Consider the following 25,753-nt stretch of genomic DNA (forward strand, 5'->3'; position numbering starts at 1 on the left):
TACGGAGTGTCTGTACTGGGCATCAAGCGGGCTAGATGCCGCAGCACAGAAACGGACGCTGTCCTGTCTCATGGAGAAGCTCTTGGCTCACAAAGGAAGTCAGTGTGGAGACATGAGGAATGAGAACTGGAAACGTGCTGTGCCCAGGGGACATCTCGGGGGAATTTGCAAGTCCCCCAGCCGCAGAAGTCACCCCACCCCCACCCTGTCACCAGGCTTCCCACAGACGCAGACCTGGCACCTTCCCAGGCAAGACAGCCCGACTGTCCCCTGACCCACTCACACTGCAGCACCCTCTCTGCTCTCAGAGACCCCCAAGAGAGGGGCCTGAACCCCTTCCCATGTACACACTCTGCTATGCACACACAACCTCACACACACAATGTGCACACAGCCCGTCTGCACTGCCCATGGGCCGTCCACGGTGCTATAAGCAGGCACCACTCAGGGCCTCTGGAAGGCACTGCCAGGGTGCAAGGAGCTTTCCCCAGCCTCCCACAGGCCTCCCGACTGCCCTGGGCCTGCCCTCTGGTGGCTCCAAGCACTGTTGACCCATGGAAGAAGCCCCTTCACAGAGGCCTGGGCCAGGATTTCAGGCCAGGTCTCTGGAACACTTCCTAGAGCATTGGACTCCTGGTCACACTTCCACTCCATCCTCAGAACCAGACACAGCAGCCCCAGTGCTTTTGAGGGCCCCCGCTGGGGCCCCTGCTGGCCCGTCCACCCCGTCTCATCTTTTCCTCCAAGTGCTGCTGTGTGAGTCAGTGCTGCACTTGTTTCCATCCCAGTTCTCCAACTCTGCCGGAAGCCTCTCGGGTCCCTCACATGGACGTTCTCCTTCTAAGAGGCCCTCAGCTCAGCTGCAGATGTGTCAGTGGGAGCATGGCACTGTGCCAGGAGAGAGTCTGCATTACGAGGGCAGAAATTCCCATCCACGTCTGCAAAGGGCCTCTCAGTCTCCGTGCTCTGGTGCTTTGCCGTGAGCTGCAGCAACCAGAGGGACCTCAGGTGCCCTGAGAGGCTGCTGCAACCTTTGGCTCTTACACTAGCTGGTGGCTCTAGCTAGAAGCAGGACACTTGTAAAAATGATTTAAAAAAATTTTTTTTCGCAATGGTTACCTTAATAAGAACCATTGTTATCTGCATTTATGTTTTTGACGTCTGGTCTGGACCACTGCTTTGCCCAGTTTTGAGAGTCCATCCAGTTCACAAAATGACACTGGATGATGTTGACAGTGCTCCTGGGAAAGTGCCCTTCTCTCCTGAGTGCCACATGGCTTCTGCTTGGAAGGAAAATACATGTTTGGAGATCATGTAATGTGGAATTGCCTAAAAATCTGATAATCCCCACCAGTGCCTTGGAATCCATTGTGCCGTAAACCAGTTGTCCTTTTACTAATAATTTCTTACTCTTAGCTGGGCCAAAGTATTAGCTTCCTAAAATAATGCCACCGTATATAATGCTGAATAAATTATTTTGTACACACACAAAAAACAAAATGTTAGCTTCCTTTGGGGTCAGAGAGAGAGCACAACAGATGAAGCACTTGCCTTGCATGCAGGCAACCCAGGTTTGATGCTTGGTACCCAGTATGGACCCCCAAGTCTCTCCAGGAATAAGCCTTGAGCACCACCAGCTGTGGGTCCAGAAAAACAAGGAATGATTCTAAAATTAATTCCTTCAGAATATGCTGAGTTGTGTGTAACGGGCAGTGTTCTGGAAGCCGTTGTCTCTAAGTCATGCCATGTGGTTTCTCTCTCTCTCTCCTTGCTAGTGGCCTCGGATGGAGGCGCTGAGTCCTCTGCCCTGGTGGACGACAACGGCAGTGAGGAGGATGACAGCTATGAGGACCTCCGGCAGGGTAACTCCCGATTCCTGCCACCCGGCGGGGAGCAGCTGGCGGTCAACGAGGTACATGGCCCTCCCTGCCCGCTCCCACGCAGAGTCTGTCTCACTCGGTGTTTGCTGCAAGCCAGAACTCGGACCTAGCATTCTAGCAGATACTCTGGGAATAATCCTCTATGGGAAGGGACAGGACTGGATCTGAACACCGACACTAACTGCTGCCCCGGGGGACTTTCTGCCTCTGCTGGCCGCCCATTCTAAGGAGGTGGTTCTCAGAGATTCCTCTGGTGGTGGGAAAGACAGTTGAAAGGCTGGTGCGCGACTCTGGTTGCAAGATGTTCTGTCCCCGGGACTTCATGGTCCCCTGAGCCCCGCTGGCTGTGCTCTGACCCCCAGATGAAACAAGTCACTGTCAGTCACTCCACTGCCGGCTGGCATTAGTCTGAAACGTGGGGCTTGTCTTTTGAAGATTTTTTTTTTCAAGTCACAATAAGCAGTGCTCAGAGTTTACTCCAGGCTCTGTGCTCAAGGATCAGTCCTGGCAGGGCTCAGGGGACCCAGTGCGGTGCCAGTGGGGCTCTAACCAGGTTGGGCACACACAGGCAGGGGTCTGCACCCCTGCGCTCTCTGACTCCCATTAACACACCTAAAAGTAGGTTTGGGTTCCTGTTGTGAGCCGCTGAGTGGCAGCCCGCTGAGGCAGGCCTGTGTTTCCCTGTGAAAGTGCTCCGGGTGCCCCGGCTGCCCTCACCCTTGGCCTGTTCGCTGCTCTGAGCGTGCCCTTGGCTTCGTTCCAGCTGATCAGTGATGGCAGCATGGTCTGCGCAGAAGCCCTGTGGGACCACGTGACCATGGACGACCAGGAACTGGGCTTCAAGGCGGGAGACGTTATCCAGGTTCTGGAAGCTTCCAACAAGGACTGGTGGTGGGGCCGGAATGAGGAGAAGGAGGCCTGGTTCCCAGCTAGCTTCGTCAGAGTAAGTGTGCGACACCTGCTGCTTCCGGCGGGCGCCCGTCAGCACCGGGCCCTGAGCTTCCCCTTAATCAGATCACTGAGTGGGAGGAGGGCCAGCCCAATAGGACAGTGGGAGGCATTTGCCTTGCAAGCCGCCAACCCAGGTTCAATCCCTGGCATCCTGCACAGTCCCCAAGCACAGCCAGGGGTGATTCCTGAGCACAGAGCCAAGAGTAACCCCTGAGCACTGCGGGGTTGGCACAGAAACCAAAAAAAGATTAAAAAAAAGAAAGAAAGAAAGTGAATTCCCCGAGCGGATGGTAGCAAGGTGCTGGGCCTACTGCCATGCTGAGCAACAGGCAGGGCCGGGCCCCGCTGCCCCCTGAGCTGTGGGGCCGGAACGGCAGTGCCCGGGTTCCGCATGGCCTCCCCAGGAACACCCCCCCCCACTCCTTGCAGCTGCGAGTCAACCAGGAGGAGCTGTCGGACCACTCGAGCAGCTCCCAGGGCGAAGAGCAGCAGGTGGGCAGCAGGGGCCGCCACACGCACCCCGAGAGCAAGCGGCAGATGCGTGCCAACGTGGTGCAGGAGATCATGAACACCGAGCGCGTGTATATCAAGCACCTCAGGGACATCTGCGAGGTGAGCCCCGAGCCTCCCAGTGAACCCAGCCCGTCCCTGGACTCCCTGCTCTCCACACCCTGTTTCTGCCAACACCGACCACCTCTCCAGACAACGAGGTCCACCTGCTGCTGCAGCCGGTCCTTTGGGGGCAGGTGCCCCCTCGCACTCAAACTCACTCTCTCCTCACCCCTCACCCTCTCCCCGCTCCGAGTCTCTCCTCCCTGTCTCACTCTCTCACTCTCATTCTGTCGCTCTCACTCACTCGTCTCATGCTTACTCTCATCCTCTCTCCCTCTCTCACTTACTCTCTACATGCTCTCTCTCCTTCCCAATTTCTCCTTCTCTCATTCTCATCTCTCACATATCTTGTTCTATGACTCTCTCTCATTCTTTTCCTCCCTCTGCCTCCCTCTTATCTCATGTTCCCTCTCTCATTCTCTTACATTCTCTCTCTCACTCTCACTCCTCAGTTACTCTTATTTCTCACACTTCCCCTCATTCTCTCTCACTCTTTCTTATTATCTCTCTCACTCACTCTTTTTTTTATTTGTGATTCACCGTGAGGTAGTTACACACTTACATACTTCTATGCTTGCATTTAAGTCATACAGTGGTCAAGTACCCATCCCTCCACCTGTGCCCATTTTCCGCCATCAATAGTCCCAGTATCCCTCCCACCATCCCCACCCCACCCCGCTCCCCCACCCTGCCTCTGTGGCAGGATATTCCCTTTTGCTCTCTCTCTCTACTTTTGGGTGTTGTGGTTTGCAGTAGAGGTATCGAGTGGCCATCATGTTCATTCTAGGGTCTATTTTCAGGGTGCATCTCCCATGTCCAGCAGATCTTCCTAGCACCATTTACTTGGTAATCCTTTCTATAACTGAACTTCCTTTTCCCCCAGTATGTGAGGCCAGCTTCGAAGCTGTCTCTCACTCACTCTTACATCTCATACTTGCTCTCTTATTCTCTCTCTCATTTTTCTTTCTCCCTCTCTCACTCACTCTTTTACACTCTCTCACTCTCCATCTCCCATTCTCTCTCCCTCTCACACTCTCCCCTCTCATTTGCTCTCCTTCCCCTGCCACTCTCACTCAGCCTTATGTATCACACTCGGTCTCTCTCCCTGTCTCTCTCCCCCATTCTCTCTCTTACCTTCACTCTCTCTCCCTCTCTCATTCTCTCTCCCCTTCACCCCCCAGCCCCATTTGGGCAGCCCACTGACTTCACAGAGTCACAGGCATGTCACAGCCACATGCGCCGTGTGATCAGTGACTCACAGGAGCTCTGCGTCACTGAGACAGAACCAAAGGGTCGGTTTTATCCAGCAATCACCCAGGCTCACTGTGCAGTATCATGAGAATATGCTAGGCAATACTTTTTTATTTTCCCCACAATACTTTTTTGTTTGGTGTGTGGTTTGGGGGCCACATAGGTCATACTTGGGGGTTCTCCCCATCTCTGCCTCCATGCTGGAGCTTCACTCAGCACCTTGAGCTCTGCCCTGCTGTGGTATTTGGGGAGTTTGGTTTCTTTGGCCTTGGTCGGAGGTATCCCACTGTCGTCTGCTCTCCAGACCGTCATTGCTGTGCTGGCCGTGACCCATCTCTGCGTTCTCAGATCCAGACAAGGCAGGTGGGTGAGGGATTCAGTGCTTGGTCTGTGCCCATGGTCCTGTTCAGAGAAAGAGCGAGTCACTTGCTACAAAGCAGCATCATGAGGAAATAAAAGTGACCCTAAGGCCCAGACAGGGCTCAGTGGCTAAAGCCACCAGGCTTTCAGCATGAGACCGAGGGCTGGACCCCAGCCCTGCCCTGCATTCACCTCCCGGCCTCCCAGTGCTGTGAAAGTGTGTGGAGCCCAGCGAGGCCCATGCCCTGGTATGCTTGGGGCTTTGCAGCAGCAGTAAGAAAGAGGACTCACAGGGGAGTCATAAAATTAAAATGAGGGGACAGAGAGCTTGTACAGTGGGTAGGACACTTGCCTTGCACCTGGCTAGCCTGGGTTTGAGCCCCAACATTTCTTTTTTTAAAAAGAAACTTTTTATTTTTTAATGAATCACTGTGAGATAGTTACCTACTTACAAACTTTCGTGCTTACATTTTAGTCATACAATGATCGAGTGCCCATCCCTCCACCAGTGCCCGTTCTCCACCACCAATATTCCCAGCATCCCTTCCATTCCCCCCCACGCTCCCCTGCCTCTGTAGCAGGCACATTCCCTTTCACTCTCTCTCTCCTTTAGGACCCCCAACATGTCATATGGTCCCATGAGCACCGCCAGAAGTGTGATTCCTGAGTGCAAAGCCTGGAATCCTAAGCACCGCTTGGGTGTAACCACAAAACAAAAACCAAAAATCCCAAATAAATAGATAAAATTAAAATACTAGCTAACTGTCACAGAGCACTGCCTTGGAGGAATCCCTTCGGTGGTACTAATACCCTGGCAGCACAGTACACTTGCCACATAGGTTCATTGTGCCATGTTGTAGGCGAGGGAACCAAGGCCAGAGAGAGACATGCCATGATTGGTGTTCATACCAAGTCCTGCCTGAGCCTGCCCTCTGAGCTCACCTTTCTCCTAAGTCATCTCTCTGATAGAACTTTCCAAGCACTCAGGTCTGTTTTACCAGACAGTTAGCATAGGCTATTGACCGTCATGATGCTGATGTGGCGGGAATTATCACTCTCATTTCATTTGGTCCTGGCTTCCTACCTTGTTACGTCCCAGACCACCATAGTGCCAGCAGCCTGTTGCATACAGACCATCCACCAGGCTCTGAGGGGCCTCTGGGTATTGATCTGTGGAGTTGGTATTGGTAGACCCTTAGTGCAGGTTTCTTGGTTCTTGCTTATCACCAAGGAACTTGCTTGACAGACAACAGCAATCTCAGCAGGACAAGTCTTCCCGCTGTGAGATGGAATTGGGAATGGGGGAGCTTGCTTAACTTCCTTCCTTCCTTCCTTCCTTCCTTCCTTCCTTCCTTCCTTCCTTCCTTCCTTCCTTCCTTCCTTCCTTCCTTCCTTCCTTCCTTCCTTCCTCCCTTCCTTCCTTTCTTCCTTCCTTTTCACTAGTGATTCACCATGTTTAGGAGTTTAGGAAAGTATGGTAGCCATTTTTGATTTTTAAAATTTTAAGTGAAACAACTTATTTCATGGGTATAATCTGGAAAGTAGCAGTTTCTTGGTTATAAATTCAGCCAGGCCTCCACTCTTCCGATCTGAAGCTGTTTGGGGGTATGTTACAGTCTTGGAAGTCTGATGATGACATCAGGGACCCAGAGAGTTTAATTTTCTCTGAGTAAAGCCTAGTCCAAGACTTTGGGCTTCTAAAATTGGTGGTTTTTCACATCAGCAGTTTCGGTGAATTCCCATATTCCTCAAGTTTTCCTTCCTCCCTGCAGGGCTACATTCGGCAGTGTCGCAAGCACACAGGAATGTTCACCGTGGCACAGCTCTCCACCATTTTCGGAAACATCGAAGATATTTACAAGTTCCAGAGAAAGTTCTTGAAAGACCTTGAGAAACAGTACAACAAAGAGACGCCTCATCTGAGTGAGCTGGGGTCCTGCTTCCTGCAGCACGTATGTCACCTGCCACTTCTGTGTGTCTCCACTGAGAACAGCAGCAGGCCTTCTGCACTGCTCTGGGCCTTGTTTGCTCCATTTTTCCTAGAGGCTGGAGGAGCTGCCAATGTTAATGAAGTTGGTTGTTTTATATGGTTATTTATTACTTGAATACCTCCATGTCCATTTTGTCAAAATTGTACCACCTTGGGGGCCAGAGATAGGGTGTTTGCCTTGCATGTGGCAGACCCCGGAATGCTTCCTGAGCACAGAGCCAGGCATAAGCCCTGAGTACAGCCAGGTGTGGCCATAAAAAGCAAAAACCCCAAAAATTTCAGTGTTGTACTGGGGTCACGTTCAGTGGTGCTGGGGGCCACTCAGGTCCCAGGGGTCACTTCTAATAGTGCTCAGTGGCCCATATGTAATGCAGAGGTTGAGCCATGGCTTCCACCTGCAGCGGTCTCTCTGGCCCTAAACCTTCACACGTATATGCAGGGGAGCCAGGTGTTAGAGCTGGAGTTCCGCCTGGTCCTGGTTCGCAGGGCACACTGATTTCAGCTTCTTAGCTGTGGCAAAGCGAATGAGCTTATGTCTTCCCTGGTGGAAGTCAGGGTGACACTTCCCCATTTCACAGGTGGAAGCAAAGCCCAGAGAGACCTGGACTCCCCTTAGTCAGTGCAGATGTGAACCCACCTGTGGCATGAGTCTGGGGCTCCTGGGGAGGCCCCCGAAGTCTCATGAGGATGGCAAATGTGGAAGAGGTTCCAGAAGGGGTGATGGTGTTTCTGACCATCAGGGTCTCGTGACAGGAGTGATGGCATGGCGAGAACCAGCACCTTCCCAGGCCGTTCCTGTTGGACACTGACCTGGCAGTATGGCAGAAGCACTGAGCAGGCGGGAATGAGACCATGGTGCACGTGCAGGGCCCGTGACCATTTCCTCCCCTTCAGTGGGATTTTGCTGCCGCTCTCGCAACACGCCTGCCACCCTGATGTGCCGTACTCTCTCCCCACAGCAAGAGGGCTTCTCCGTCTACTCTGAGTACTGCAACAACCACCCGCGTGCCTGCGCCGAGCTGGCCGGCCTCATGAAGCAGGGCCGCTACCGACACTTCTTTGAGGCCTGCCGCCTGCTCCAGCAGATGATTGACATCGCCATTGATGGCTTCCTGCTCACACCTGTGCAGAAGATCTGCAAGTACCCGCTGCAGCTGGCTGAGCTGCTCAAGTACACGCCACAGGAACACAGGTGCGCACAGGGGGAGGCGGGGTAAACTGGGAGCTGTTGGATGGGGCCTCAGACAGGGCCTCAGATGGGCACCTGGGTGGGTCAGGGCCGAGAGACACTGCCGGGAAGATAGTGTTGTATCTGCACGATCCCAGGTGGCCCTTGCCATTGCACCATGCCATTGCACAATGGCACCATGTCCCCATTCCCAGCATCCCTGAGGTAGCCCAGGTCATCTTTGAGGCCGTCAGAAGCACATCAGGATCTTTATGGCAGGATTTGGCTTGTAGTGATGATTTATAAACTATATCTTACCAAATTTATCAAATACTCTTGGTGCTAAGTAATTGCTAGAAACATTAGGATCAGCAGGCTGATGTGAATGTAGCTCCAGAAACATTTTCTCTTTTATTTCTTCATCTGTTCCATGCTCTCCTTCAGAGCATTATTGCTCACAGCGCCTCAAGGTGCTCTGTAGAGGGGTAGAAGCAAGCAAGTCTCATCTCAAGACAAGTTGCCTGGGGCTGTGCCTGGAGGACACACCCCCGGACACCCTTCTGTGCCCAGTTCCCCACAGCCTGCTGAGTGCCTGCTCCACTCCAGCTCGGCCACTTGCTCTGTCTCCGCCTGCCTTTGTATCCCATCCTCCTCGCTGCCAGCACCAGGTTTCTACCCAGAGTTCTCCCAGGGCTACATTTCCCATTGGGGCTTACCTTATGCTGAAAGCTCGGCTCTTGCCAGAACAGGTCCTCAGCTTATTCCATTGCAGCACATCCTTCCCCTCCATGGGCAGAGATGGCCTTGCTGTGGGTGTGGAGATGGTCCGCCTCTCAGGCCTCAGAGGGGTGTGCATGCTAATGGGCCACAATGTTAGAAAGTCCCTGGTAGCTGGACCTGGCTATTTTCTTCTACTGATTTGTTTTTGGAACCATACCTGGAGATGCTCAGGGGTTACTGCTGACTCTGCACTGGGGAATCATTCCTGGTGATGCTCGGGGGAACCATATAGGGTGCCAGGGATCAAATTCGGGTCAGCCACATGCAAGGCAAGCACCCTATTCACTATACTATCTCTCCAGCCCCAGGACCCAACTCTTGATGCCCTTTAGTTGGTCCATCACTTGGGTGCCAGTGGGGACACAGGCTCTTGGATAAAGCTTCCTGTTGCACAATGAGAATCTGCCCTTGCCCCTGCTGGAAGGACATTCACTGAGGCAGACACAGCATTTTTGGACATCTCAGAGCAGCCAAGTCTTTTCTGCCTGTCCTTGGCCCTGCAGGGAGCAGCAGCAGATTCTTCTGTCTTTTTGGCCTCCCAACTCCTGTGGAGAAGCAGAGCTTGAAAAAGAAATCTTTTTTCACTATTCAGTTGGAAGGTAGAAAGAGAAAAGACTGAACAGTGGAGCTTAGATAGGGTCTTAGTAAAGAAGTCCATTGAAATATATTAAAAAAAAAAAAGAACTTAGTCCGTCCCTCCCAACCCCCCCCGCTTTTTTCTGATGGAAAAATTATTAAAGTTTGGTGGGAAAAAAATTGCGAAGTGCAGAGTGTGTCACAAAGTTATCACAGAGGATTAAAAGTGGCACAGGCGTCTTGAAAGGCACAGCAGGCTGATGACCACAGCACAGGACGGAGCTCAGCCAGACACCGCACAGCCTCCTGCCACAGTCGGTTTTTGTTTAAGGGAAATTTCTAAATATTAGAAAGGGAATCACAGAAGAGCCCATTTCCTAAACAAAGAGAAGCACTTTAAAAACAGTCTATTCTTTCCTCTGGAAGTTCCCAGAAACCCTGTCAGTCAAGGTAGAGCCATTCAGCGTACTTCCTTCTCTGGTGGGGACTTCCAGTCCCTTCCTCCCCCCCTCCCCCCCCTCATCTTCTTTCTCTGCTTTGCTTTTGAATGTGAATAGGCCTGATTGCACACAGTAGGCTCTGCTGTATGCAGAGGTACCCAGGGACTTCCCAGGAGCTGAGTGTTGTTGTGTTTTTGTCAATAAGAAGGAGAATCCACTTTCTGGGGTTTTGTTTCTGGCTGTGCGGGAGAGCTCTGATTCAGTCCCACCAAGTGACAGAAACTTTGGAAAACAAGAAATGTCATTCATGAACTGGATGACTACTTTCCATCTCCCCAAGTTAGTAACACTGAGCAACACTTGAATTGTAAAACTTTCTTTTCCTTTTTTTCTTTTTTTCTTCTTCTTTTTTTTTTTTTGCTTCTGGGTCATACCCGGTGATGCTCAGGGCTGACTCCTGGCTCTGCACTCAGAAATCACTCCTGGCAGTGCTCAGTGCTCGGGGGGACCATATGGGATGCTGGGAATCAAACCTGGGTCAGCCGCATATAAGGCAAATACCCTACCCACTGTACTAATGCTCTAGCCCCAAATTGTAAGACTTTCTAATGTGAACACACTCTCTTCTAGCCAGTGTGTAAATCACTGCCACAATTTCAGTTTTCCTGATGCCTTTCTTTGTAAAATGCATTGGACAAGGAGACTTCTGACTATGGTATATGGAAAGTGACAGAAACGTAGATCTGTTGATAAAGTAAATGCCAGTTTAGCTTTTGCATATCTGACCAAACCAGATTCCTACTACTTTATACTCTCCTTGGCCATGAAAAATGAGACTCAGAACAGTAATTACTCTCAAGTGGTCAGAGACAATTAAAGTAACTTATAAAGTAAAACTAGCTGTAGCAGGATTAAATCCATACTCTGAACTCTCATTTATTAATGGAAATAATCTATTGTCACTGTGACAAAAGTGTATTTCTCATGGCATTTACTTTCACTCATTATGATCTCTGAGAAAATGAATGAAAACATTCTTGTTTCAGAGAATGCCAGCTTGCATTAGGTCAGCTCCCTTAACCTCTGAAGACTGTAGTCTATTGATGGACAAACAAGAGGGAAGAATCAATGGCTGGTCCTTAAATGCCACTTTGTCTAGATTGTCAGGATACAAACCAGGGATGGAGTGTGTTATTCATTTGTGAATTGCATGTTGCATGGTTAAAGTGATCCACCTGTTTTGCAGTGATTACAGCAATATAAAGGCAGCATACGAGGCCATGAAGAATGTAGCCTGCCTGATCAATGAGCGGAAACGCAAGCTGGAGAGCATAGACAAGATAGCACAGTGGCAGGTGTCCATCGTGGGCTGGGAGGTAAGTGGGAATCCCCCGATCCACTCCCACACACCAGTGCTGTCCCCCCCATCCCCAGCCTCCCTGGTCCTGTCTGATGCCATTCTAACATCAGTGGTTGAGACCTGACACTCTGGCTTTCAGGGTAGACGTGTGCTGAGGCCACTATTGCACTCACTAGCCACTAGCCTTTCCCGCCCCGCTGCACCATGCGACTCTGCAGAGTGTCTATTTAACATATTGCTTGGGCTCGCTCTCTCCCGCTAAATCAGCTCCAGGGGGAGTGGAGGGTATGGACAGAGAGGGCCAAGTACGGGAGGAGCATGGGCCCCACCCTCGCTGCCTGTACTTCAGGCTCAGCAGGCTGCTGGGGCGGCAAGAGAGGTAACACAGCAGGAAGGCCGTTGCCTGGCATTTGGCCATCCTGACCCCTCCCCAGCACCACCAGGAGTGACCCCAGAGCCAGAGTAAGCCCAGAGCACCTCTATAAATTTGGCCCCAGCAGAGATCAAAGTAAGATTCATTTTGAACCTATGTAATGGGAAGGAAGCGGTTGCCTCCTCTACTCCATAAGGCAACTGTGAGGGTGATGAGAGAAAGTGTAACTGCAGTGCACAGCAGGATTCAGGATGACCCAGCATGCACCTGCAGCTTTCTAACAGAAACAGGGAAGGGGACAAGGATGTGGCTCAGTGGTTACCTGGGTGTGACTTAAATGTGTGACACCTGGGTATGAATTATTAGTGGCAATTACTAGTGCCGCTCTTGTCTTCACAGCACACCGGGTACCTGTCTGAGCCATTTATTTATATGAACTTAATTCTCTCTGCTATCCTATGAAGAAGGATGAAAGTGAAGCACAGAAAAGTTTATGAGCTTTCCCAAATACTCACAGTATGTCAGAACCAGAACCACACCCAAGTAGGATTCCTGGTCTCAGAGTTTATGCTGGCAGCCACTGTATCTCACACTGTCACTAGGTTCCATTCAGGTGGTTTTTGGGACTGAGCAAGGGCCATCATCCTACGTCGAGTTCATAAGCCATGTCTTATTCTCCCAAAGGATTAAGAAAGTTTGGATGCAGTGGATTTTGACTAAACTGGGGTGAAGCACTTGAGAGTTGGGCAGATGGATTTTACTTCAGCAACCCTATAGATGTGGCTTTCAGAGCTCAGAGAAATCCTCAGAGATCACATTCTTATTTTGTAGGGAAGTGAAGAATGTAGGTCACAGGCCCTTGCAAGTAAATAGAATTATTTTGGAATTGAGTTCCCTTTCTTCCTCCAAAAATATTGGGTATGACTAGTAATACTGTAGCACTGTCGTCCCTTTGGTCATCGATTTGCTCAAGCGGGCACCAGTAACATCTCCATTGTGAGACTTGCCATTACTGTTTTTGGCATATTGAATATGCCACAGGTAGCTTGCCAGGATCTGCTGTGCGGGTGTCGGTAGCTTTCCAGGTTCTCCAAGGACGGAGGAATCGAACCCGGGTTGGCCGCGTGCAAGGCAAACGCCCTACCCCCTGTGCTATTGCTCCAGACCATAGTATCTAGACTAGAATTAAAGGAGAATAAAATCTTGCAGATCAAAGGCTAGTATCAGCAAACACCGTAATATTACAATGGATCAGATCCAACCTAAATATTACAAAAATGTGGGGTTTTTCTTCTCTTTTTTTCTAGGATTCTTTTTCTGATCTCCAATGCTTTTGGAGTTAAATACCGTCAGAGGATCAGCACATTCTTGCTATAAATTTGCCATTTTACCTTTGCTTTTCAGGACCCCAACCTGACTGTTATTCCAGCAGACTCATAAGCCAGAGTCTGTGGTTGTATGCACTGTCCCGAGAAAGGGCCTGCCGCCACCCTGCTCCCCGGGAATAGTCTGGGCCAGCTGCCTTTCAGCTCTCCCTGGCGTCCAAAGTCCAGACTGTTTCCTGCCAGCCATTCTGATAAGTAGGACAGGTCTAGAGACACTGTCTCATGCTCCCATTGAGTGGCAACAAAAGAAGAAAAAGCTCACACACGGGGGCGCAGTAAGCTGGGTGTGAGTGGACGTGGAGGCCTCGCCCATTTGTGAAGGGCCTCGGGACCTGGAAAACAGCTGTGCTGGGCCTCTCTCTGTGGTCCTGACGCAGGAGTCAGAGTGGGAAAATCTGAAAGTGTGTTCTCCTCCTCCCAGGGGCTGGATATCTTGGACCGAAGCTCAGAACTGATCCACTCTGGAGAGCTGACCAAAATCACTAAGCAAGGCAAGAGCCAGCAGCGGACCTTCTTCTTATTTGACCACCAGCTGGTGTCCTGCAAGAAGGACGTGCTGCGCCGGGACATGCTCTACTACAGGGGCCGCACCGACACGGACCAAATGCAGCTGGTTGACCTGGAGGATGGGCGCGACAAGGACTGGAATCTCAGTGTGAAGAACGCCTTCAAGCTCATCAGCAGGACCACTGATGAGGCACATCTGTTCTGTGCCAGGAAGCTGGAAGACAAGGCCCGGTGGCTGCAGGCCTTTGAGGACGAGCGGAGGAGGGTGCAGGAGGACCAGGAGATGGGTGAGTGGGGTCTCCGCACAGCTGTTGCAGCCGCAGCTTCTACCCTGGCCGCTTCTGGTCAGACAGCTTGGGCCACCTTTCTGCTTTGTCAGGTTCTGTCCCCACCCATGGATGCTGCTTAGATCCATGTCATAGAAGAATTGAGGCATCTGGCATTTTTATAACACAGTCCAGTGGTGTTTAAACCATGCTGGAGCCAGAGAGCTAGACAGCAGGGAAGGCACGCTGTGTACACAACCAACATTGGTTTGACCCCCAGAGAAGGGCTGCAAGCACTGCCTGGGGTGGCCACAAATCCAATCAAATCGAATAGAATAAAATAAAACCATCCTGGTGCTGGGAGGGCGACTCAGTGGGCTGGAGCCTCTGCTTGGCCTGTGAGAGGCTGGTTCCCTGACCTCCACCGGAGTGGCCCCGGGCACACCCTTAGTGTCCTCTTCAGCCCTGAGTTTGAGCCTCTGAAAGCTGCTGGTCCCTCCAGATCCAGCCCCTCCGTGTGTGTGTGTTTGTGTGTGTGTGTGTCCCTATCAAACCATACCCAGCGAAGCTGCTGGACTTGCCCTGTCTGCACTGTTGCCCTACACTTGCTCCTGCTTTCACTCCCTCCAGACCGGTTCTTAGGGTGTCAGAATTTGAAGGGGGGTCAGGCTGCCTCAGGCCACTCTCTGCATAAGTAGTGGAGACCACAGTTGCTGTTGTGGCATAGGGAAGCTTGTGGGGTTACCAGTACAGTAAGGCAGAATGTAGACATCAGCACCGGCTCCTCTGAACCACTCAGCAGCTGTGGCTTCAGGGCATGGAGTTCCCTACCCCTGCCCTGCCCTGTCGCAGACGCGCCCTCCATGCAGAAAGCCATTCTGCTGACCTCCTGCTCTTACAATAAGACATGTCTCTCTGATGCTGAGAAGACCAGGTATTTGCAGATAATCACGATTAAATGCAAAATAATGGCCCAGAGCTGATATAGTACAGTTGGTAGGGCACTTGCCTTGCAGGAAGCCAACCAGGATTTGATCTCTGACACCACAGCCAGAGTGAGCACTGCCAGGAGTGATCTCTGAACACAGAGTCAGGAGTAAGCCCTGAGCACTGCCAAGTGTGGCCCCCAAAATCGAAAACAAAGCAAAATGACAGGGTAAGAGAATTCTGATTTTATTTGCCACATAGTATCTAGTGAAATTACGCCCTAGTCTGAATTTCCCCAGTTTCCTCTCAGGCAGAAACAGGATAAACAGCATCTAAACACTCCTCTACTCTGCCCCCTGAGAAGATGTGAAGGAAGGACTCGTGTGCGTGTGTAACTGCATGTACGCATGGATATGCACATATACCTGTGTATACCTGTATACCTGCATTTATGTGTGCACACCTGTATGCATGTGTAAATTCTGTGTGTGCTTACCTATGTGTGTACATAGGTATTCCTGTGTGTGTGCATGTGTGCACTGTTTCTGAAGCCAGTGAGCTTGGGCATGGCATGGGTGTGAAATAGAATAGAGACATTTATGCATGACATGCAGGAGATGGTGGGGACAGTGCTGTCAGGCAGGAGCAGGGGCTGGCAAGGATGGGCTTGGAGCAGGTATGGATCCCAGGACTCAGTGCAGGGCCTGAAGGACATGGAGGACAGGCCCACACAGATGCTAGGGGCAGGGGCCACCCCAGGGGCAGATTTGTGAAGGCAGAGGAAGGACACACAGCCCTCAGGGCCTTCCTGTGAGTGGAGCACTGTCCACGGAGGAGACCTCTCATTCTTCTGTCCAGCTTCAAGGCTCCCCTCAGCCCGCCTCATGGCCAGCCTCTGTGCTTGACCCTTTCCCCGCAAGACTGTGTAGACAGTTGCTGCCCCAGCCTGGACAGTGGACCTGAGGCCCACAGCACATGCTCTCCATGTTTGGGCCACACATTCAGTTCTGTTGGCTCAGGTACCTTTGTCCAGGTGACCCAGGCCCAGCTCCAGGGTGCACGGAAAGGGCGTGGAAGGCCGCACTGGTGGCCCCTTCTTGGTCACCTCCTAAGAAAAATTAGAAGTGGGGTGGGGGTTAGAATTGGGAATATTCGCCCTGAGGTCGGGGCTCCCCTCAGCACAGTTTGACAGTTGTAGCATTCTGTAAACATCCTGGTTTGGGGATGAAGAGCCAGCTCTGAGGGCGGAGTACGTGGCCTGTTCTGTTCCCAGGACCACCAGCTCCTCCAAGTCCACAGGGTGGCCCCTGTGTTCCCATGTGACACTCATGGGTCTGAGCTGCCCCAGCCAAGTGTGACAGGGAGTGGCCTTCAAACAAAACAAAACAAATCATCCTGGGTTCCAGCATGCTTCCATGACTCTCCAAGCAATACTTCTTACAAATTCCCCTTTACCATCTTTCTGACTTCTCCCAACTCCCCAAAGATTGGGATGCTCTGCTTTGGGTTCTGGTGAATTCTTCAGGGCTTATCAGGTTTGTGGTGAAAGTTGTATTCTCGTGCTTTTGGTTATTTTAAAGACATGTTGTGTCTATATCTAAATTTACAGGAATGGAAATTTCAGAAAATCAGAAGAAACTGGCAATGTTGAACGCTCAGAAGGCCGGACATGGCAAGTCTAAAGGTAAGCTTGGAGGCATTGTCTCCTTAATTGTCGTGAAAATAGGGGTGTGTTTGAAATTGCTACCTCGGCTGTCAGCCCCAAGTGAAAGGAAGAAAGGCAAGTGAAATTCATAATGATAGACTTGGGCTGGAAAGATAGTAGTGCTCAAATGCCAGCACCATAGAAGGCTCCTGAGCACAGCCAGGTGGGGCCCAAAGAACATAGAGAGAGCCAAGATTACAGACAGTTGAAAATGATGGTCTTTGGTCTGGGATGTGCTTTGTCTTTGCGTACAATTAAATTCAAGCTGGGTGCATGCTTTACGAGAGGAGATCCACCCGGGGACTGCACACGCCCCTTCACCCTGCCCATCACCCAGGCACCACTGGGAGCAGTGCTGGAGCACAGAGCTGAGAGTAGTCCTTGAGCACTGTGGGGGATGGCCCAATTCAGCAAAAACAAAAACAGGAAAAGCTCAATGTGAGCTTAGAATCTATGTTTTGATTTGCATCAAAGATCGCCCAGGCCTTCTTGCTTGTGATCCCTCCGTGCATCATCCTATGTGGAAATGTTAGGGTTCTGCATGACACTCACCAGGGCTGTGTCCAAGCAGAGCAGGTTTGCATCTTGGAGAAAACGAAGGCAGGAACCTCAGGTCCTTCTCTGCTTGCCAACTGAGGGCTGTGCCCTCGCTGCTGGAAGAGGAAAGACTTGAAAGGCAGTCCTGGCTCCAGGAAGTGGCGAGTTTGACAAGAGGAAGATGGGCTTACCAAAAACTGGGGTGCCCGGCCCTTCCCACATGCTCTGGTCTCTGGGGAGCCTTACAAAGGCCAGCATGCTGTGTACAGCTGCTCTAACCCATCAGGGATGGAATAATAAAGTTTTTACTATGATTGGGTATTATATCCTGAGAGATCATTTTCAGACTCTGCACTCAGAGGAGTCACTGCATGGAATGTGCCCCATTCTGCCTCTCCCAGGCTACCAATATAGGCACAGGCACGGGAGCTTGTGAGCTGTGCCAGCCCACCAGGAAGGATCCACCACCCACAGCCCCTCTGCTTAGCTGTGCGGAGCCTAGCCCTCTGACCCCCATCTTTGATGTCATTAGGCAGCAACATTTTGGCTTTGAGGCTACAACTGGCATGCTCAGGGTTCACTTTTGGTGGTGCTTGGGGGACTATATGTGGTACCAAAGATTGAACCCATATTGGCACATGCAAGGCAAGCACATTATCACTGCATTATTTCTGTTCTCATCTCACTCCTGTTTAACTGTTTAATGGAACAAACACTAGAATTTTGGAGTGGTAATTCCTGTGTTGGCATGTGCTACACATTTGCATTTGATTTCCCATCTGTTGGCTTCCAGATTTGGGAAGGCCGCTTGACAGGGAGAGGGCAAGACAGGTTCTGAAGCAAGACCCAGCTCCATCAAAAGTCAGTTTGCAGATACGTTTCCTGCCTCTGACCATGGAGATGCCTGCTCTGAAGGGAGAGTCCTGATCAGTGTCATCAGGAGCAGAAGTGCCCTATTCTGGGCACACTCTGAGCCCTCTTGTTCTCATAGCCGCCCTATTTTAGGGGCAAGGTGGGGGCAGGCCTTTCCCCAGTGGCAGCAGTCAGTGTGTGCAGAGACTTGGGCTGAGGGAGTGTGGGCTCCAGGTCTCATTGAAAATGTGTCATGGTGTCTCACTGATCCATGTCCACTTTGGCTTCCATCCCTGATGGCCGTGGGCTAAGGGGCTCCTCTGTCACTCACTGGATTGCCCCTGCCGATGATGGGTCTGTTAGAGCTTCAGTGAGCTAGTCTGGCTCGGCCTGATGTCTGAGCATGTCCAGGGGCCGTCAGGGAAGCGGGAATGAGAATGAGCCAATGCCTCCACACCTAGGTCCCTTAAAGGTTCTTCTTTCTGGCTAACCAGTGACCTACCTCCATGTCTCGTCTTCTCCCTCCCGGTGCAGGCTATGGGGGATGCCCGGTGGCCCCCCCGCACCAGAACCTGCACCCACTGCAACAGCGCCACGTCACGGTGCCGCCCAGCGTACCCCAGCAGCAAGTCTTCGCCCTGGCCGAGCCCCGGCGGAAACCATCACTGCTGAGGTTCAACCTGAGCAAACTCGCCCCCTTTCGAAAGTGAGCCGGGGCCAACCGGAAGAGAGCTGGGGCCAACCGGAAGAGAGCTGGAAGTCCAGAGCAACCACTGCTGACGCACCCTCAGAAACCAGCGAGAGCAGAGGAGGACCCGGACCCACGCTTCAGCCATGCAGAGGCCCAGTGGATAGGGTCAGAGCAGGTCACACGCTCATCTGGGATCTCCCAGGAAGCTTCCATGAGCTGCACTGAGGTGCTGAGCTTGGAACCCTGGACATGCACTCACCTGGATGCCACACATTGACCCCAGCCTGCTGCTGTGTGGGAGCTGACCATCCCTATGCAGAATTCTGAAGGGGGCTCTCCTGAGCTGCACTCCGGCCTCCGAGCATGAGAGAAAGGGGCACGCCTGGCTGGCAGGCTGTGGTGGCCCTGGTGTTGGAAATGGCAACAATGGCCTACTCACAGGCACCCATGGGCAGCACTGGCTTCATCTCGAAAGGCGCTGGGGTTGGGGTCCAAAAACCCAAGGTGAAGGGGGAGTGGAAAGAATAGCCTTGCAGGCAATGGGCGGAGCAGTGAGGAAGATGGGCAGATCCTGGAGAGCTCTCTTTGTCCTTCTGCGTTAGGGCTCCAGTGATGGTGAGTGGGGAGAAACAGGCACATCTGTCCATTTGCAGTGTATAAAACCCAAACCTTCCCCATGGTAGAGTGTTGGCACATGCATCCACGATACGTCAGCCTCTGTGGCATTGCACCGATTATGAGCTGGGCCTTGTGTCCACCCCATTAGGAATACAAGTGCATCCAGCCATCCAACTTCTTCCAGCTTGGAACAGATCTTGTTTCATTAAACCAGAACAGGAATGCAAGCTGTTGTCAGCCTGTCATCGGGTGTTCGAAGACCACTTCTTTCCATTGGGACTTTCACCAACCATGTCTCAGATAGAATGCTTTGAAGGGAGACTGCATGAGTCACTGCCTGTACACCATTGATTTTCCCGTCTTTGCACTGGGAATGCACTAAATTATGATGAAAATTCAGTATGTTCAGAAAAGAAAGGCTCTGCCAGAAAGAGGCCAGCTAGTTGACCAGGCACACGGGGTCAGCCTACTGCTGTGACCTGTGGCTCTCTCAAAGGTGTGTCCTCTAACAGACCAGTGCTGAGAACACACTTGTCAGTCTCCAGGCGTGACCTCTGCCCTCCCTCCACCCCTGCCCTCACCCAGAGCTTCTGTCGGAGGTGACTCCTGTACCAAGATGTCGCCAGCACTTTGGATGTTGTGGGAGCATGAATGGGGTGCACCTACCTGCTGTTGGCCCTTCTCTGTTGTGTCGTGCTCGCCTGCAGGTGACCTGGCTGAAGGCTGGCCTAGCCCATGACCTGCAACCCTGTCCTGCTTTTGTGGACCCTCAGGCAGTGTCCCAGGCTAGAGGCCACTTCTCTTCAGAAGCATCTCAGGAGGTGCTGTAGCTGAGTGTGTGTGTGTGTGTGTGTGTGTGTGTGTGTGTGTGTCCATGTCCGTCTGTGTCTGCGTGTGCCTATGTTTCCATATTTTTTATAGACATCTCAATTTTAGTCGCCTTTATAGAACTAACCTTTTTACTGACAACAGATGGTCTATATTTGAAAACCATGTTTAATATGCTTCTATTGGCCCCCTTACCAACAACTGTAGGGGTCTCTGTTAAATAGAGTTGTTTGTATATACAGCAATGTTGAACACGTTTTTATTTTTATTTTTATTTGTTCTGTAAATAGAACTATTTTGAGAGAGTACTGAGTACCATTTTCTTAAGTTACTTTTCCAGTGACGATTCAAGTCAAGACTGTTTTGAGGGCTTCCATGGAAGAGGCATGGAAAAATGCTTTTGTGATATACATCCCAGTGAGCCCTGACCATTAGTCTTCCCTGCTCCCCTCCCCTCCCCCAGCAGGAGAGGCCATTCACGCACCCATCAGCCTCACTCAGTGGTGGCCCCTGGTCAGACTCCTGCGTCTACATAGGCCCAGACACTGGAGCAAGGACAGATTGTCCCGGAACTCCTGCCCTGTTTCTAGCTGGAGTTCCAGTTTCCAAGCGTCCGGCTTCTAGGTGGAATAGACAGCAGGAAATTTTCATTCTAGGTTTGCCAAACTATAGCCTTGATTTTCATCATGTATTCCGTTCAGAAAGAGAAAACTGGGAACCTTCTGTTTGGACTACGGATGAGTTTTGTTGGGAATCTCCCGTCATCTGTCTTCCTCCCTGTTTTGCTGCACTTCATATAATATGTGTTGAAAAAATAAAGAGATGATGGAACACTTAGATGAATGTCACATAGCATTCATGTTTCTGAATTTGTCGACTCAAATGCTGTACAACAAAGAGAGTTGAAGTGGCCTTGGCTTTATAAGCAGCCTCAATTTTGATCAAATCTAAAAGGTGTAGCAACCTTGTCAAAGATTTTAAACAATTATAGCAGAGTATAAAGTCCTAAAGAAATATGCTCCTCTCCCCACCCCACCCCCTCATACACACTTGTCCCTGGCCTGCAGACTAGAGAACTGGAATCAGCAACTTGCCAGGGTTTTTTTAGATTATCATCTGCATAGTTTGATTTTTAGTAGACCTGATTCTCCTCAGACCCCAGGATCCCTAGTGTAATTGGGGTTTTTGGTGTCACACCCAGCAGTGCTTGGGAGTTGCTCCCAATTGGTGCTCCTTGGAACCATAGAGTGCTGAGAACAAATCCCAGGCCTCCTTCCTTGAAAGCACAGATTCAGTCCATTGAGCCATTGCTGTTCCCTTTGATTATAAATGAAAACATTTCACGATCATTTTCACAGTCTCTGAACAGAATTGTGCTTTTTTATACCTAATCCAGACAAAAATATAGCACCATGTCAGTTCATAAAATCCCCTTAAACCTAAATTGCTGCTGTCAGGAAGAAGTCCATGTAATTCAAAATTTGGTTCATAATAGCTTTTCTAAAAGCCATGTTCCAGCAATTGATGTTGGAAATCTTTACATGCCAAAAGAGTGATATTCCTCAGTGCAACTCAACTTATTTACCTAGTCAGAATAGAAAATCTGGTTTCCTGGGGCTATGGAGAACATTGGTCTATTATTTTGTCAGGGAGAGAAATTATAGATGTGTTTTTCACTGGACCATGCCAACATGTGTAAATAAATGTATTTTCAGTGACCTGTAGGCCAGGGTTGGTGGGCACAAATCACCTTGGTCCATCTGCTGAAGCAACACAAAACACTGGTCTTTATAATCAGTCCTAGCCTACAAATGTTTTCCTTGTTAAAAGTGTGTATGGTAGAAATGTTACAGTTCTCAAGATGGCTGAAATCTAAGTGGAGCTCAAAAATATTTTGGAAAAAAGAAAGTAGAAGCTATCTCATCTTCAAAAAAAGTATTTGCTACAAATATCCTTAGCTACAGTATGCCTAATATTACCTTCAGTTATTTCATAAGCATTAACATTTGCATTTAAAAGTACTTGTCTCTGATTCTGTAACTTAAAAATTGAACTTTTGTAAATATTAGCATCAGTATGTTTGACTTACCTTCACGGCAAGTCTTTTGGGAGCCTTTTCCTTTTACATGAAGGTGATGTTACCAATGAAGTCAAGTGACAGTTTCCCAAGTGATGAGTGACTTGTTAGCAGCTGAAGTATATTGTCCAAGATCACTGTAACTTGTTATGTATTTTTGTTGAATGATGTTTTTGTACAAAACTTATTCACGATGTTATTTGACATGATTGTTTTGTAAATGCTGTGAATCTATACTTGTTTTGTATCTGTTTATTAAAATTATTTACCAAACTTGTTCTAATAGTACCTGTTTTTAGTGGAGAGAATGCCAGGAGGACTATTCCCACCTGCACAGTGACGGACCTCTTCAGTAACAGTCCACAGTGTGCTCAAGCAAGTTTGGGGATAGTATGGAAGAAATAACGCTTTGGGGGCCACAGAGTGGCTGTTTGATTTGCAAAAACATCACTAGACAGAACACGAAGTGATACGCTGATGACTTTTGCAGTCCTGTTTGTTGTTTTGTTGTGATTTACAACCTTGTTGGTAGCAGTTTTGGGCATTCAATCTTGTACCTCCAAACCCACCACCAGTGTCAGAGTCCCTCCACTAAGGACCCAAAGTTTCTTCTCACCCCACACTTGAGGTAAACTTTTTTAACAGTTCACTTATTGTAGTTTGGGTCCCATGCTTACACTTGTGTTGACTTGTATATTTTTGTCTTTTATTTTTATTGACTTGTATTTTGATGTACACAGTTACTACACCAATACATCACTAACATGTCCAAGACCTGTAGTCAGTTTTCTTCTGTTTTCACTGTTGGTGGAGTAGAGTAGCAGGACAGAGAATGGGAAGGATCAAACATCGCCAGCTCCTGACTGGGTTGCAGGAGGAGGGGACTCCCAATTCGTTGTGTAGCAACAGATTTTATTCCTGAGAGGGGAGGACCAGTATCCAGTATGTGCTGGCCTGCACCTTCTCTTCCGAGCTGCTGGCCTGTAGAGGGGCCAGGTGTCATCAGGGGTTCTGTACCCCTTTTGTGGGCAGGGTAGTTCAGAATTTCCTTCTCTAAGCAACAGCGCGGAAAAGCTAAGTAAATAGCCCATTGTTTGCTGTGAATCAGAAAATATCCCCCCAACAGCTGCCAAGCAGCTAGCTTCTGCTCCGATCAGTCACATTTCCCAAACTGGTTAGGCTCAACTGAAAGGGCAGGGGAGCGAGTGTAGGTGTCTAGGAAGGGCAATGGCTCTGTCTCAAAGGGTGTCTCCTCCCAGACTGGTGCCGTACAGGAGTGGAAGCTGAGGGCGGTGCAGTTTCCTCTGGGAAGTGGAAGGGGTGACCTCTTCAGAGGCCGTTGCAATGTGTGGTTCCTCCCAGGGCACATGTGGTTGAAGAGTCCAAGAGGACAGGTAGTCAGAACCATATGAGTGAAACTCAGTGTGTGCCCATTCGGATAGAACTATTGGGACTGGAATCCCATCCCCTGGTGAGCCTGGGAGCAGGAAGATGGGTTTGCCCGTGGTGGGCTGATCTCACCCAAACACTGTGAGAATGAGCCCCCAGGCAAGGCCTGTGCATGTTGCTGGTGTAGATGTCCAAGTGGTATGTGGTAACGGTTACTAGAGAATGGCAAGCCAGGCGCTGGAATCTCACTGTAGCCAAGATAGTTGGTTCTACGTAGGGGCCACACCCAAGTGGTGCAGTGTGGGAAAGTGCCCCTCCCTCAGGTGTTCAGGGTCTCTTGCAATGCCCAGGATCCCACCAAGGGCTCCAGCCTCTGCCATCTCCCCAGACTCTGCTGCAGTTTCTGGTAAGGAAAGCTGTGGCAGACTGTTACAGGAGTTCATTCCAGAGAGAAAAAGGGGCTGTAGAAGCAGGGGCAAGGAGAACTTTAGGATATGGGATCCAGCAAAGACAGAGAGGGGGTGGAGACTGGTTGCAAAGGATAATCAGTTGTCAGTATGTAGATTTGTTGCTGGTCTAGCAGGTCTGCTGTGAAATCCAGTTATGGAGTTTAGGGGAGAGAGAGGTCGGGGTTAGAAAAGACATGCATCACCATGGCATGGCTAAGTCATAGGATGCAGCTGGGCCAGCTAACAGGCAACTGGTGAGGGCTGACCTGGGAATGTCTCCATTATCCCCTCATATCCCCTTCCCCCCACTGAGCAGGCAGGGGCAAGAGACAGCTCAGAGCACAAAGGGCTGAGCCAGTGCTTTGCCTGTGGGAGAACAAGATTGGATCCCTCACGACCAGGTGGCCCCCCAAGCACCGCCAGGAGTGATCCTACAGCACCATCTGGTGTGGCCACCAAAGGACAGGCAAAGGAAGAAAAAGGAAAACAAACCTGTGCTTTGGAAGTGAGAAATTAGAGGATTCTTGCCCAACTAGGCAAATGCTCAGAACCAAAGAGTGGATTTAGGGGTCAAGAGCTGAGGTCAGAAATAAAGCTCTCGGGGGTTGGAATGATAGCACAGTGGGTAGGGCATTTGCCTTGCACGCGGCTGACCAGGGTTTGATTCCCAGTATCCCATATGGTCCCCTGAGCATTACCAGGAGTGGTTCCTGAGTTCATGAGTCAGGAGTAACCCCTGTGCAGCGCCGGGTGTGACCCATAAAGCAAAAAAAGAAAGAAAGAAAGAAAGAAAGAAAGAAAGAAAGAAAGAAAGAAAGAAAGAAAGAAAGAAAGAAAGAAAGAAAGAAAGAAAGAAAGAAAGAAAGGAAGGAAGGAAGGAAGGAAGGAAGGAAGGAAGGAGGAAAGAAAGAAAGAAAGAAAGAAAGAAAGAAAGAAAGAAAGAAAGAAAGAAAGAAAGAAAGAAAGAAAGAAAGAAAGAAAGAAAGAAAGGAAGGAAGGAAGGAAGGAAGAAAGAAAGAAGAAAGAAAGCTAGCTCTCAGAAGGGAAGGACATACCGCATAGATGCCTCCAGACCCCATGCCAGGCTGTCTCATCAGGGGCAACTCGGAGGAGGCCAGATGAGCTCCCCTCCTGGCCCCAATAGAGTCCCAGCAGCCAAAAACCTACATAACTCAATTGCCACCATGCTCACAGCCATTCTCAGGTTAGGAGGAGCCTCGCCCAGGAGGGAATCTGCTGTATAACTGTATTTTAAATTTTAGAATTCCTGGAGCATGGCATATCATACTTTATACCCCTCTTGTACCAAGAGTAGAACATACCACATTTGATGGGGTTTAAAGGAACACACACACACACATGCATACACAAGGCTTTAAAACATGTTAGTAATCTCATAAAAAGGCTTAATGGCTCCAGGGTGAAATATAACAACCTTCACACACTTTCCTCTAAGGAAACTTTTGGGTCATTTTCAGCGGATTATTCATAACAGTACAGAATAAATTAAGTTCTGCTTTGGGGACAGGATTTGGGGTTCAGGATCGAAACATTCTAAATATGGTGCTGAGAAGGTGTAATGGTGGTGGCGTTGGGGTTCAAAACTCCTTATGATCTTCGAGAAGTAATGAAAAATTATGTTCTTCCGTTCAGCAGCACTCAGACTCATATATGGTTACCTACTTTCACCACTTCTATTCAGTATAGTACTTGAGAAACTCGCCATAGCAGTTATGGAAGAAAAATATATTAAGGGTATCCAGATAGAAAAAGAAGAAATC

General features: G+C 50.0%; 1 protein-coding gene across 5 annotated transcripts in view; it reads left to right on the forward strand.

Moving 5' to 3' along the window:
- The window catches only part of SPATA13 (spermatogenesis associated 13), a 329,725-nt gene extending 307,236 nt beyond the window's left edge, over nt 1-22,489 (forward strand). For 2 of the 5 annotated variants that reach the window (XM_055136723.1, XM_055136727.1), the window contains 9 exons: nt 1,776-1,912; nt 2,644-2,823; nt 3,261-3,443; nt 6,827-7,006; nt 8,004-8,236; nt 11,255-11,384; nt 13,548-13,920; nt 16,436-16,510; nt 18,455-22,488. In XM_055136723.1, coding sequence (XP_054992698.1) covers nt 1,776-1,912; nt 2,644-2,823; nt 3,261-3,443; nt 6,827-7,006; nt 8,004-8,236; nt 11,255-11,384; nt 13,548-13,920; nt 16,436-16,510; nt 18,455-18,630 — 1,667 coding nt within the window. In that variant the 3' untranslated portion in view covers nt 18,631-22,488. Of the gene's footprint in view, nt 1-1,775; nt 1,913-2,643; nt 2,824-3,260; nt 3,444-6,826; nt 7,007-8,003; nt 8,237-11,254; nt 11,385-13,547; nt 13,921-16,435; nt 16,511-18,454 lie in introns of all 5 variants that reach the window. The other 3 variants (XM_055136734.1, XM_055136732.1, XM_055136736.1) reach the window with 3 other exon arrangements.
- The last annotated feature ends 3,264 nt before the right edge of the window (nt 22,490-25,753 follow it).

This window comes from Sorex araneus, chromosome 1, assembly GCF_027595985.1.
Source record: "Sorex araneus isolate mSorAra2 chromosome 1, mSorAra2.pri, whole genome shotgun sequence".
NCBI classification, from domain to species: Eukaryota; Metazoa; Chordata; class Mammalia; order Eulipotyphla; family Soricidae; genus Sorex; species Sorex araneus.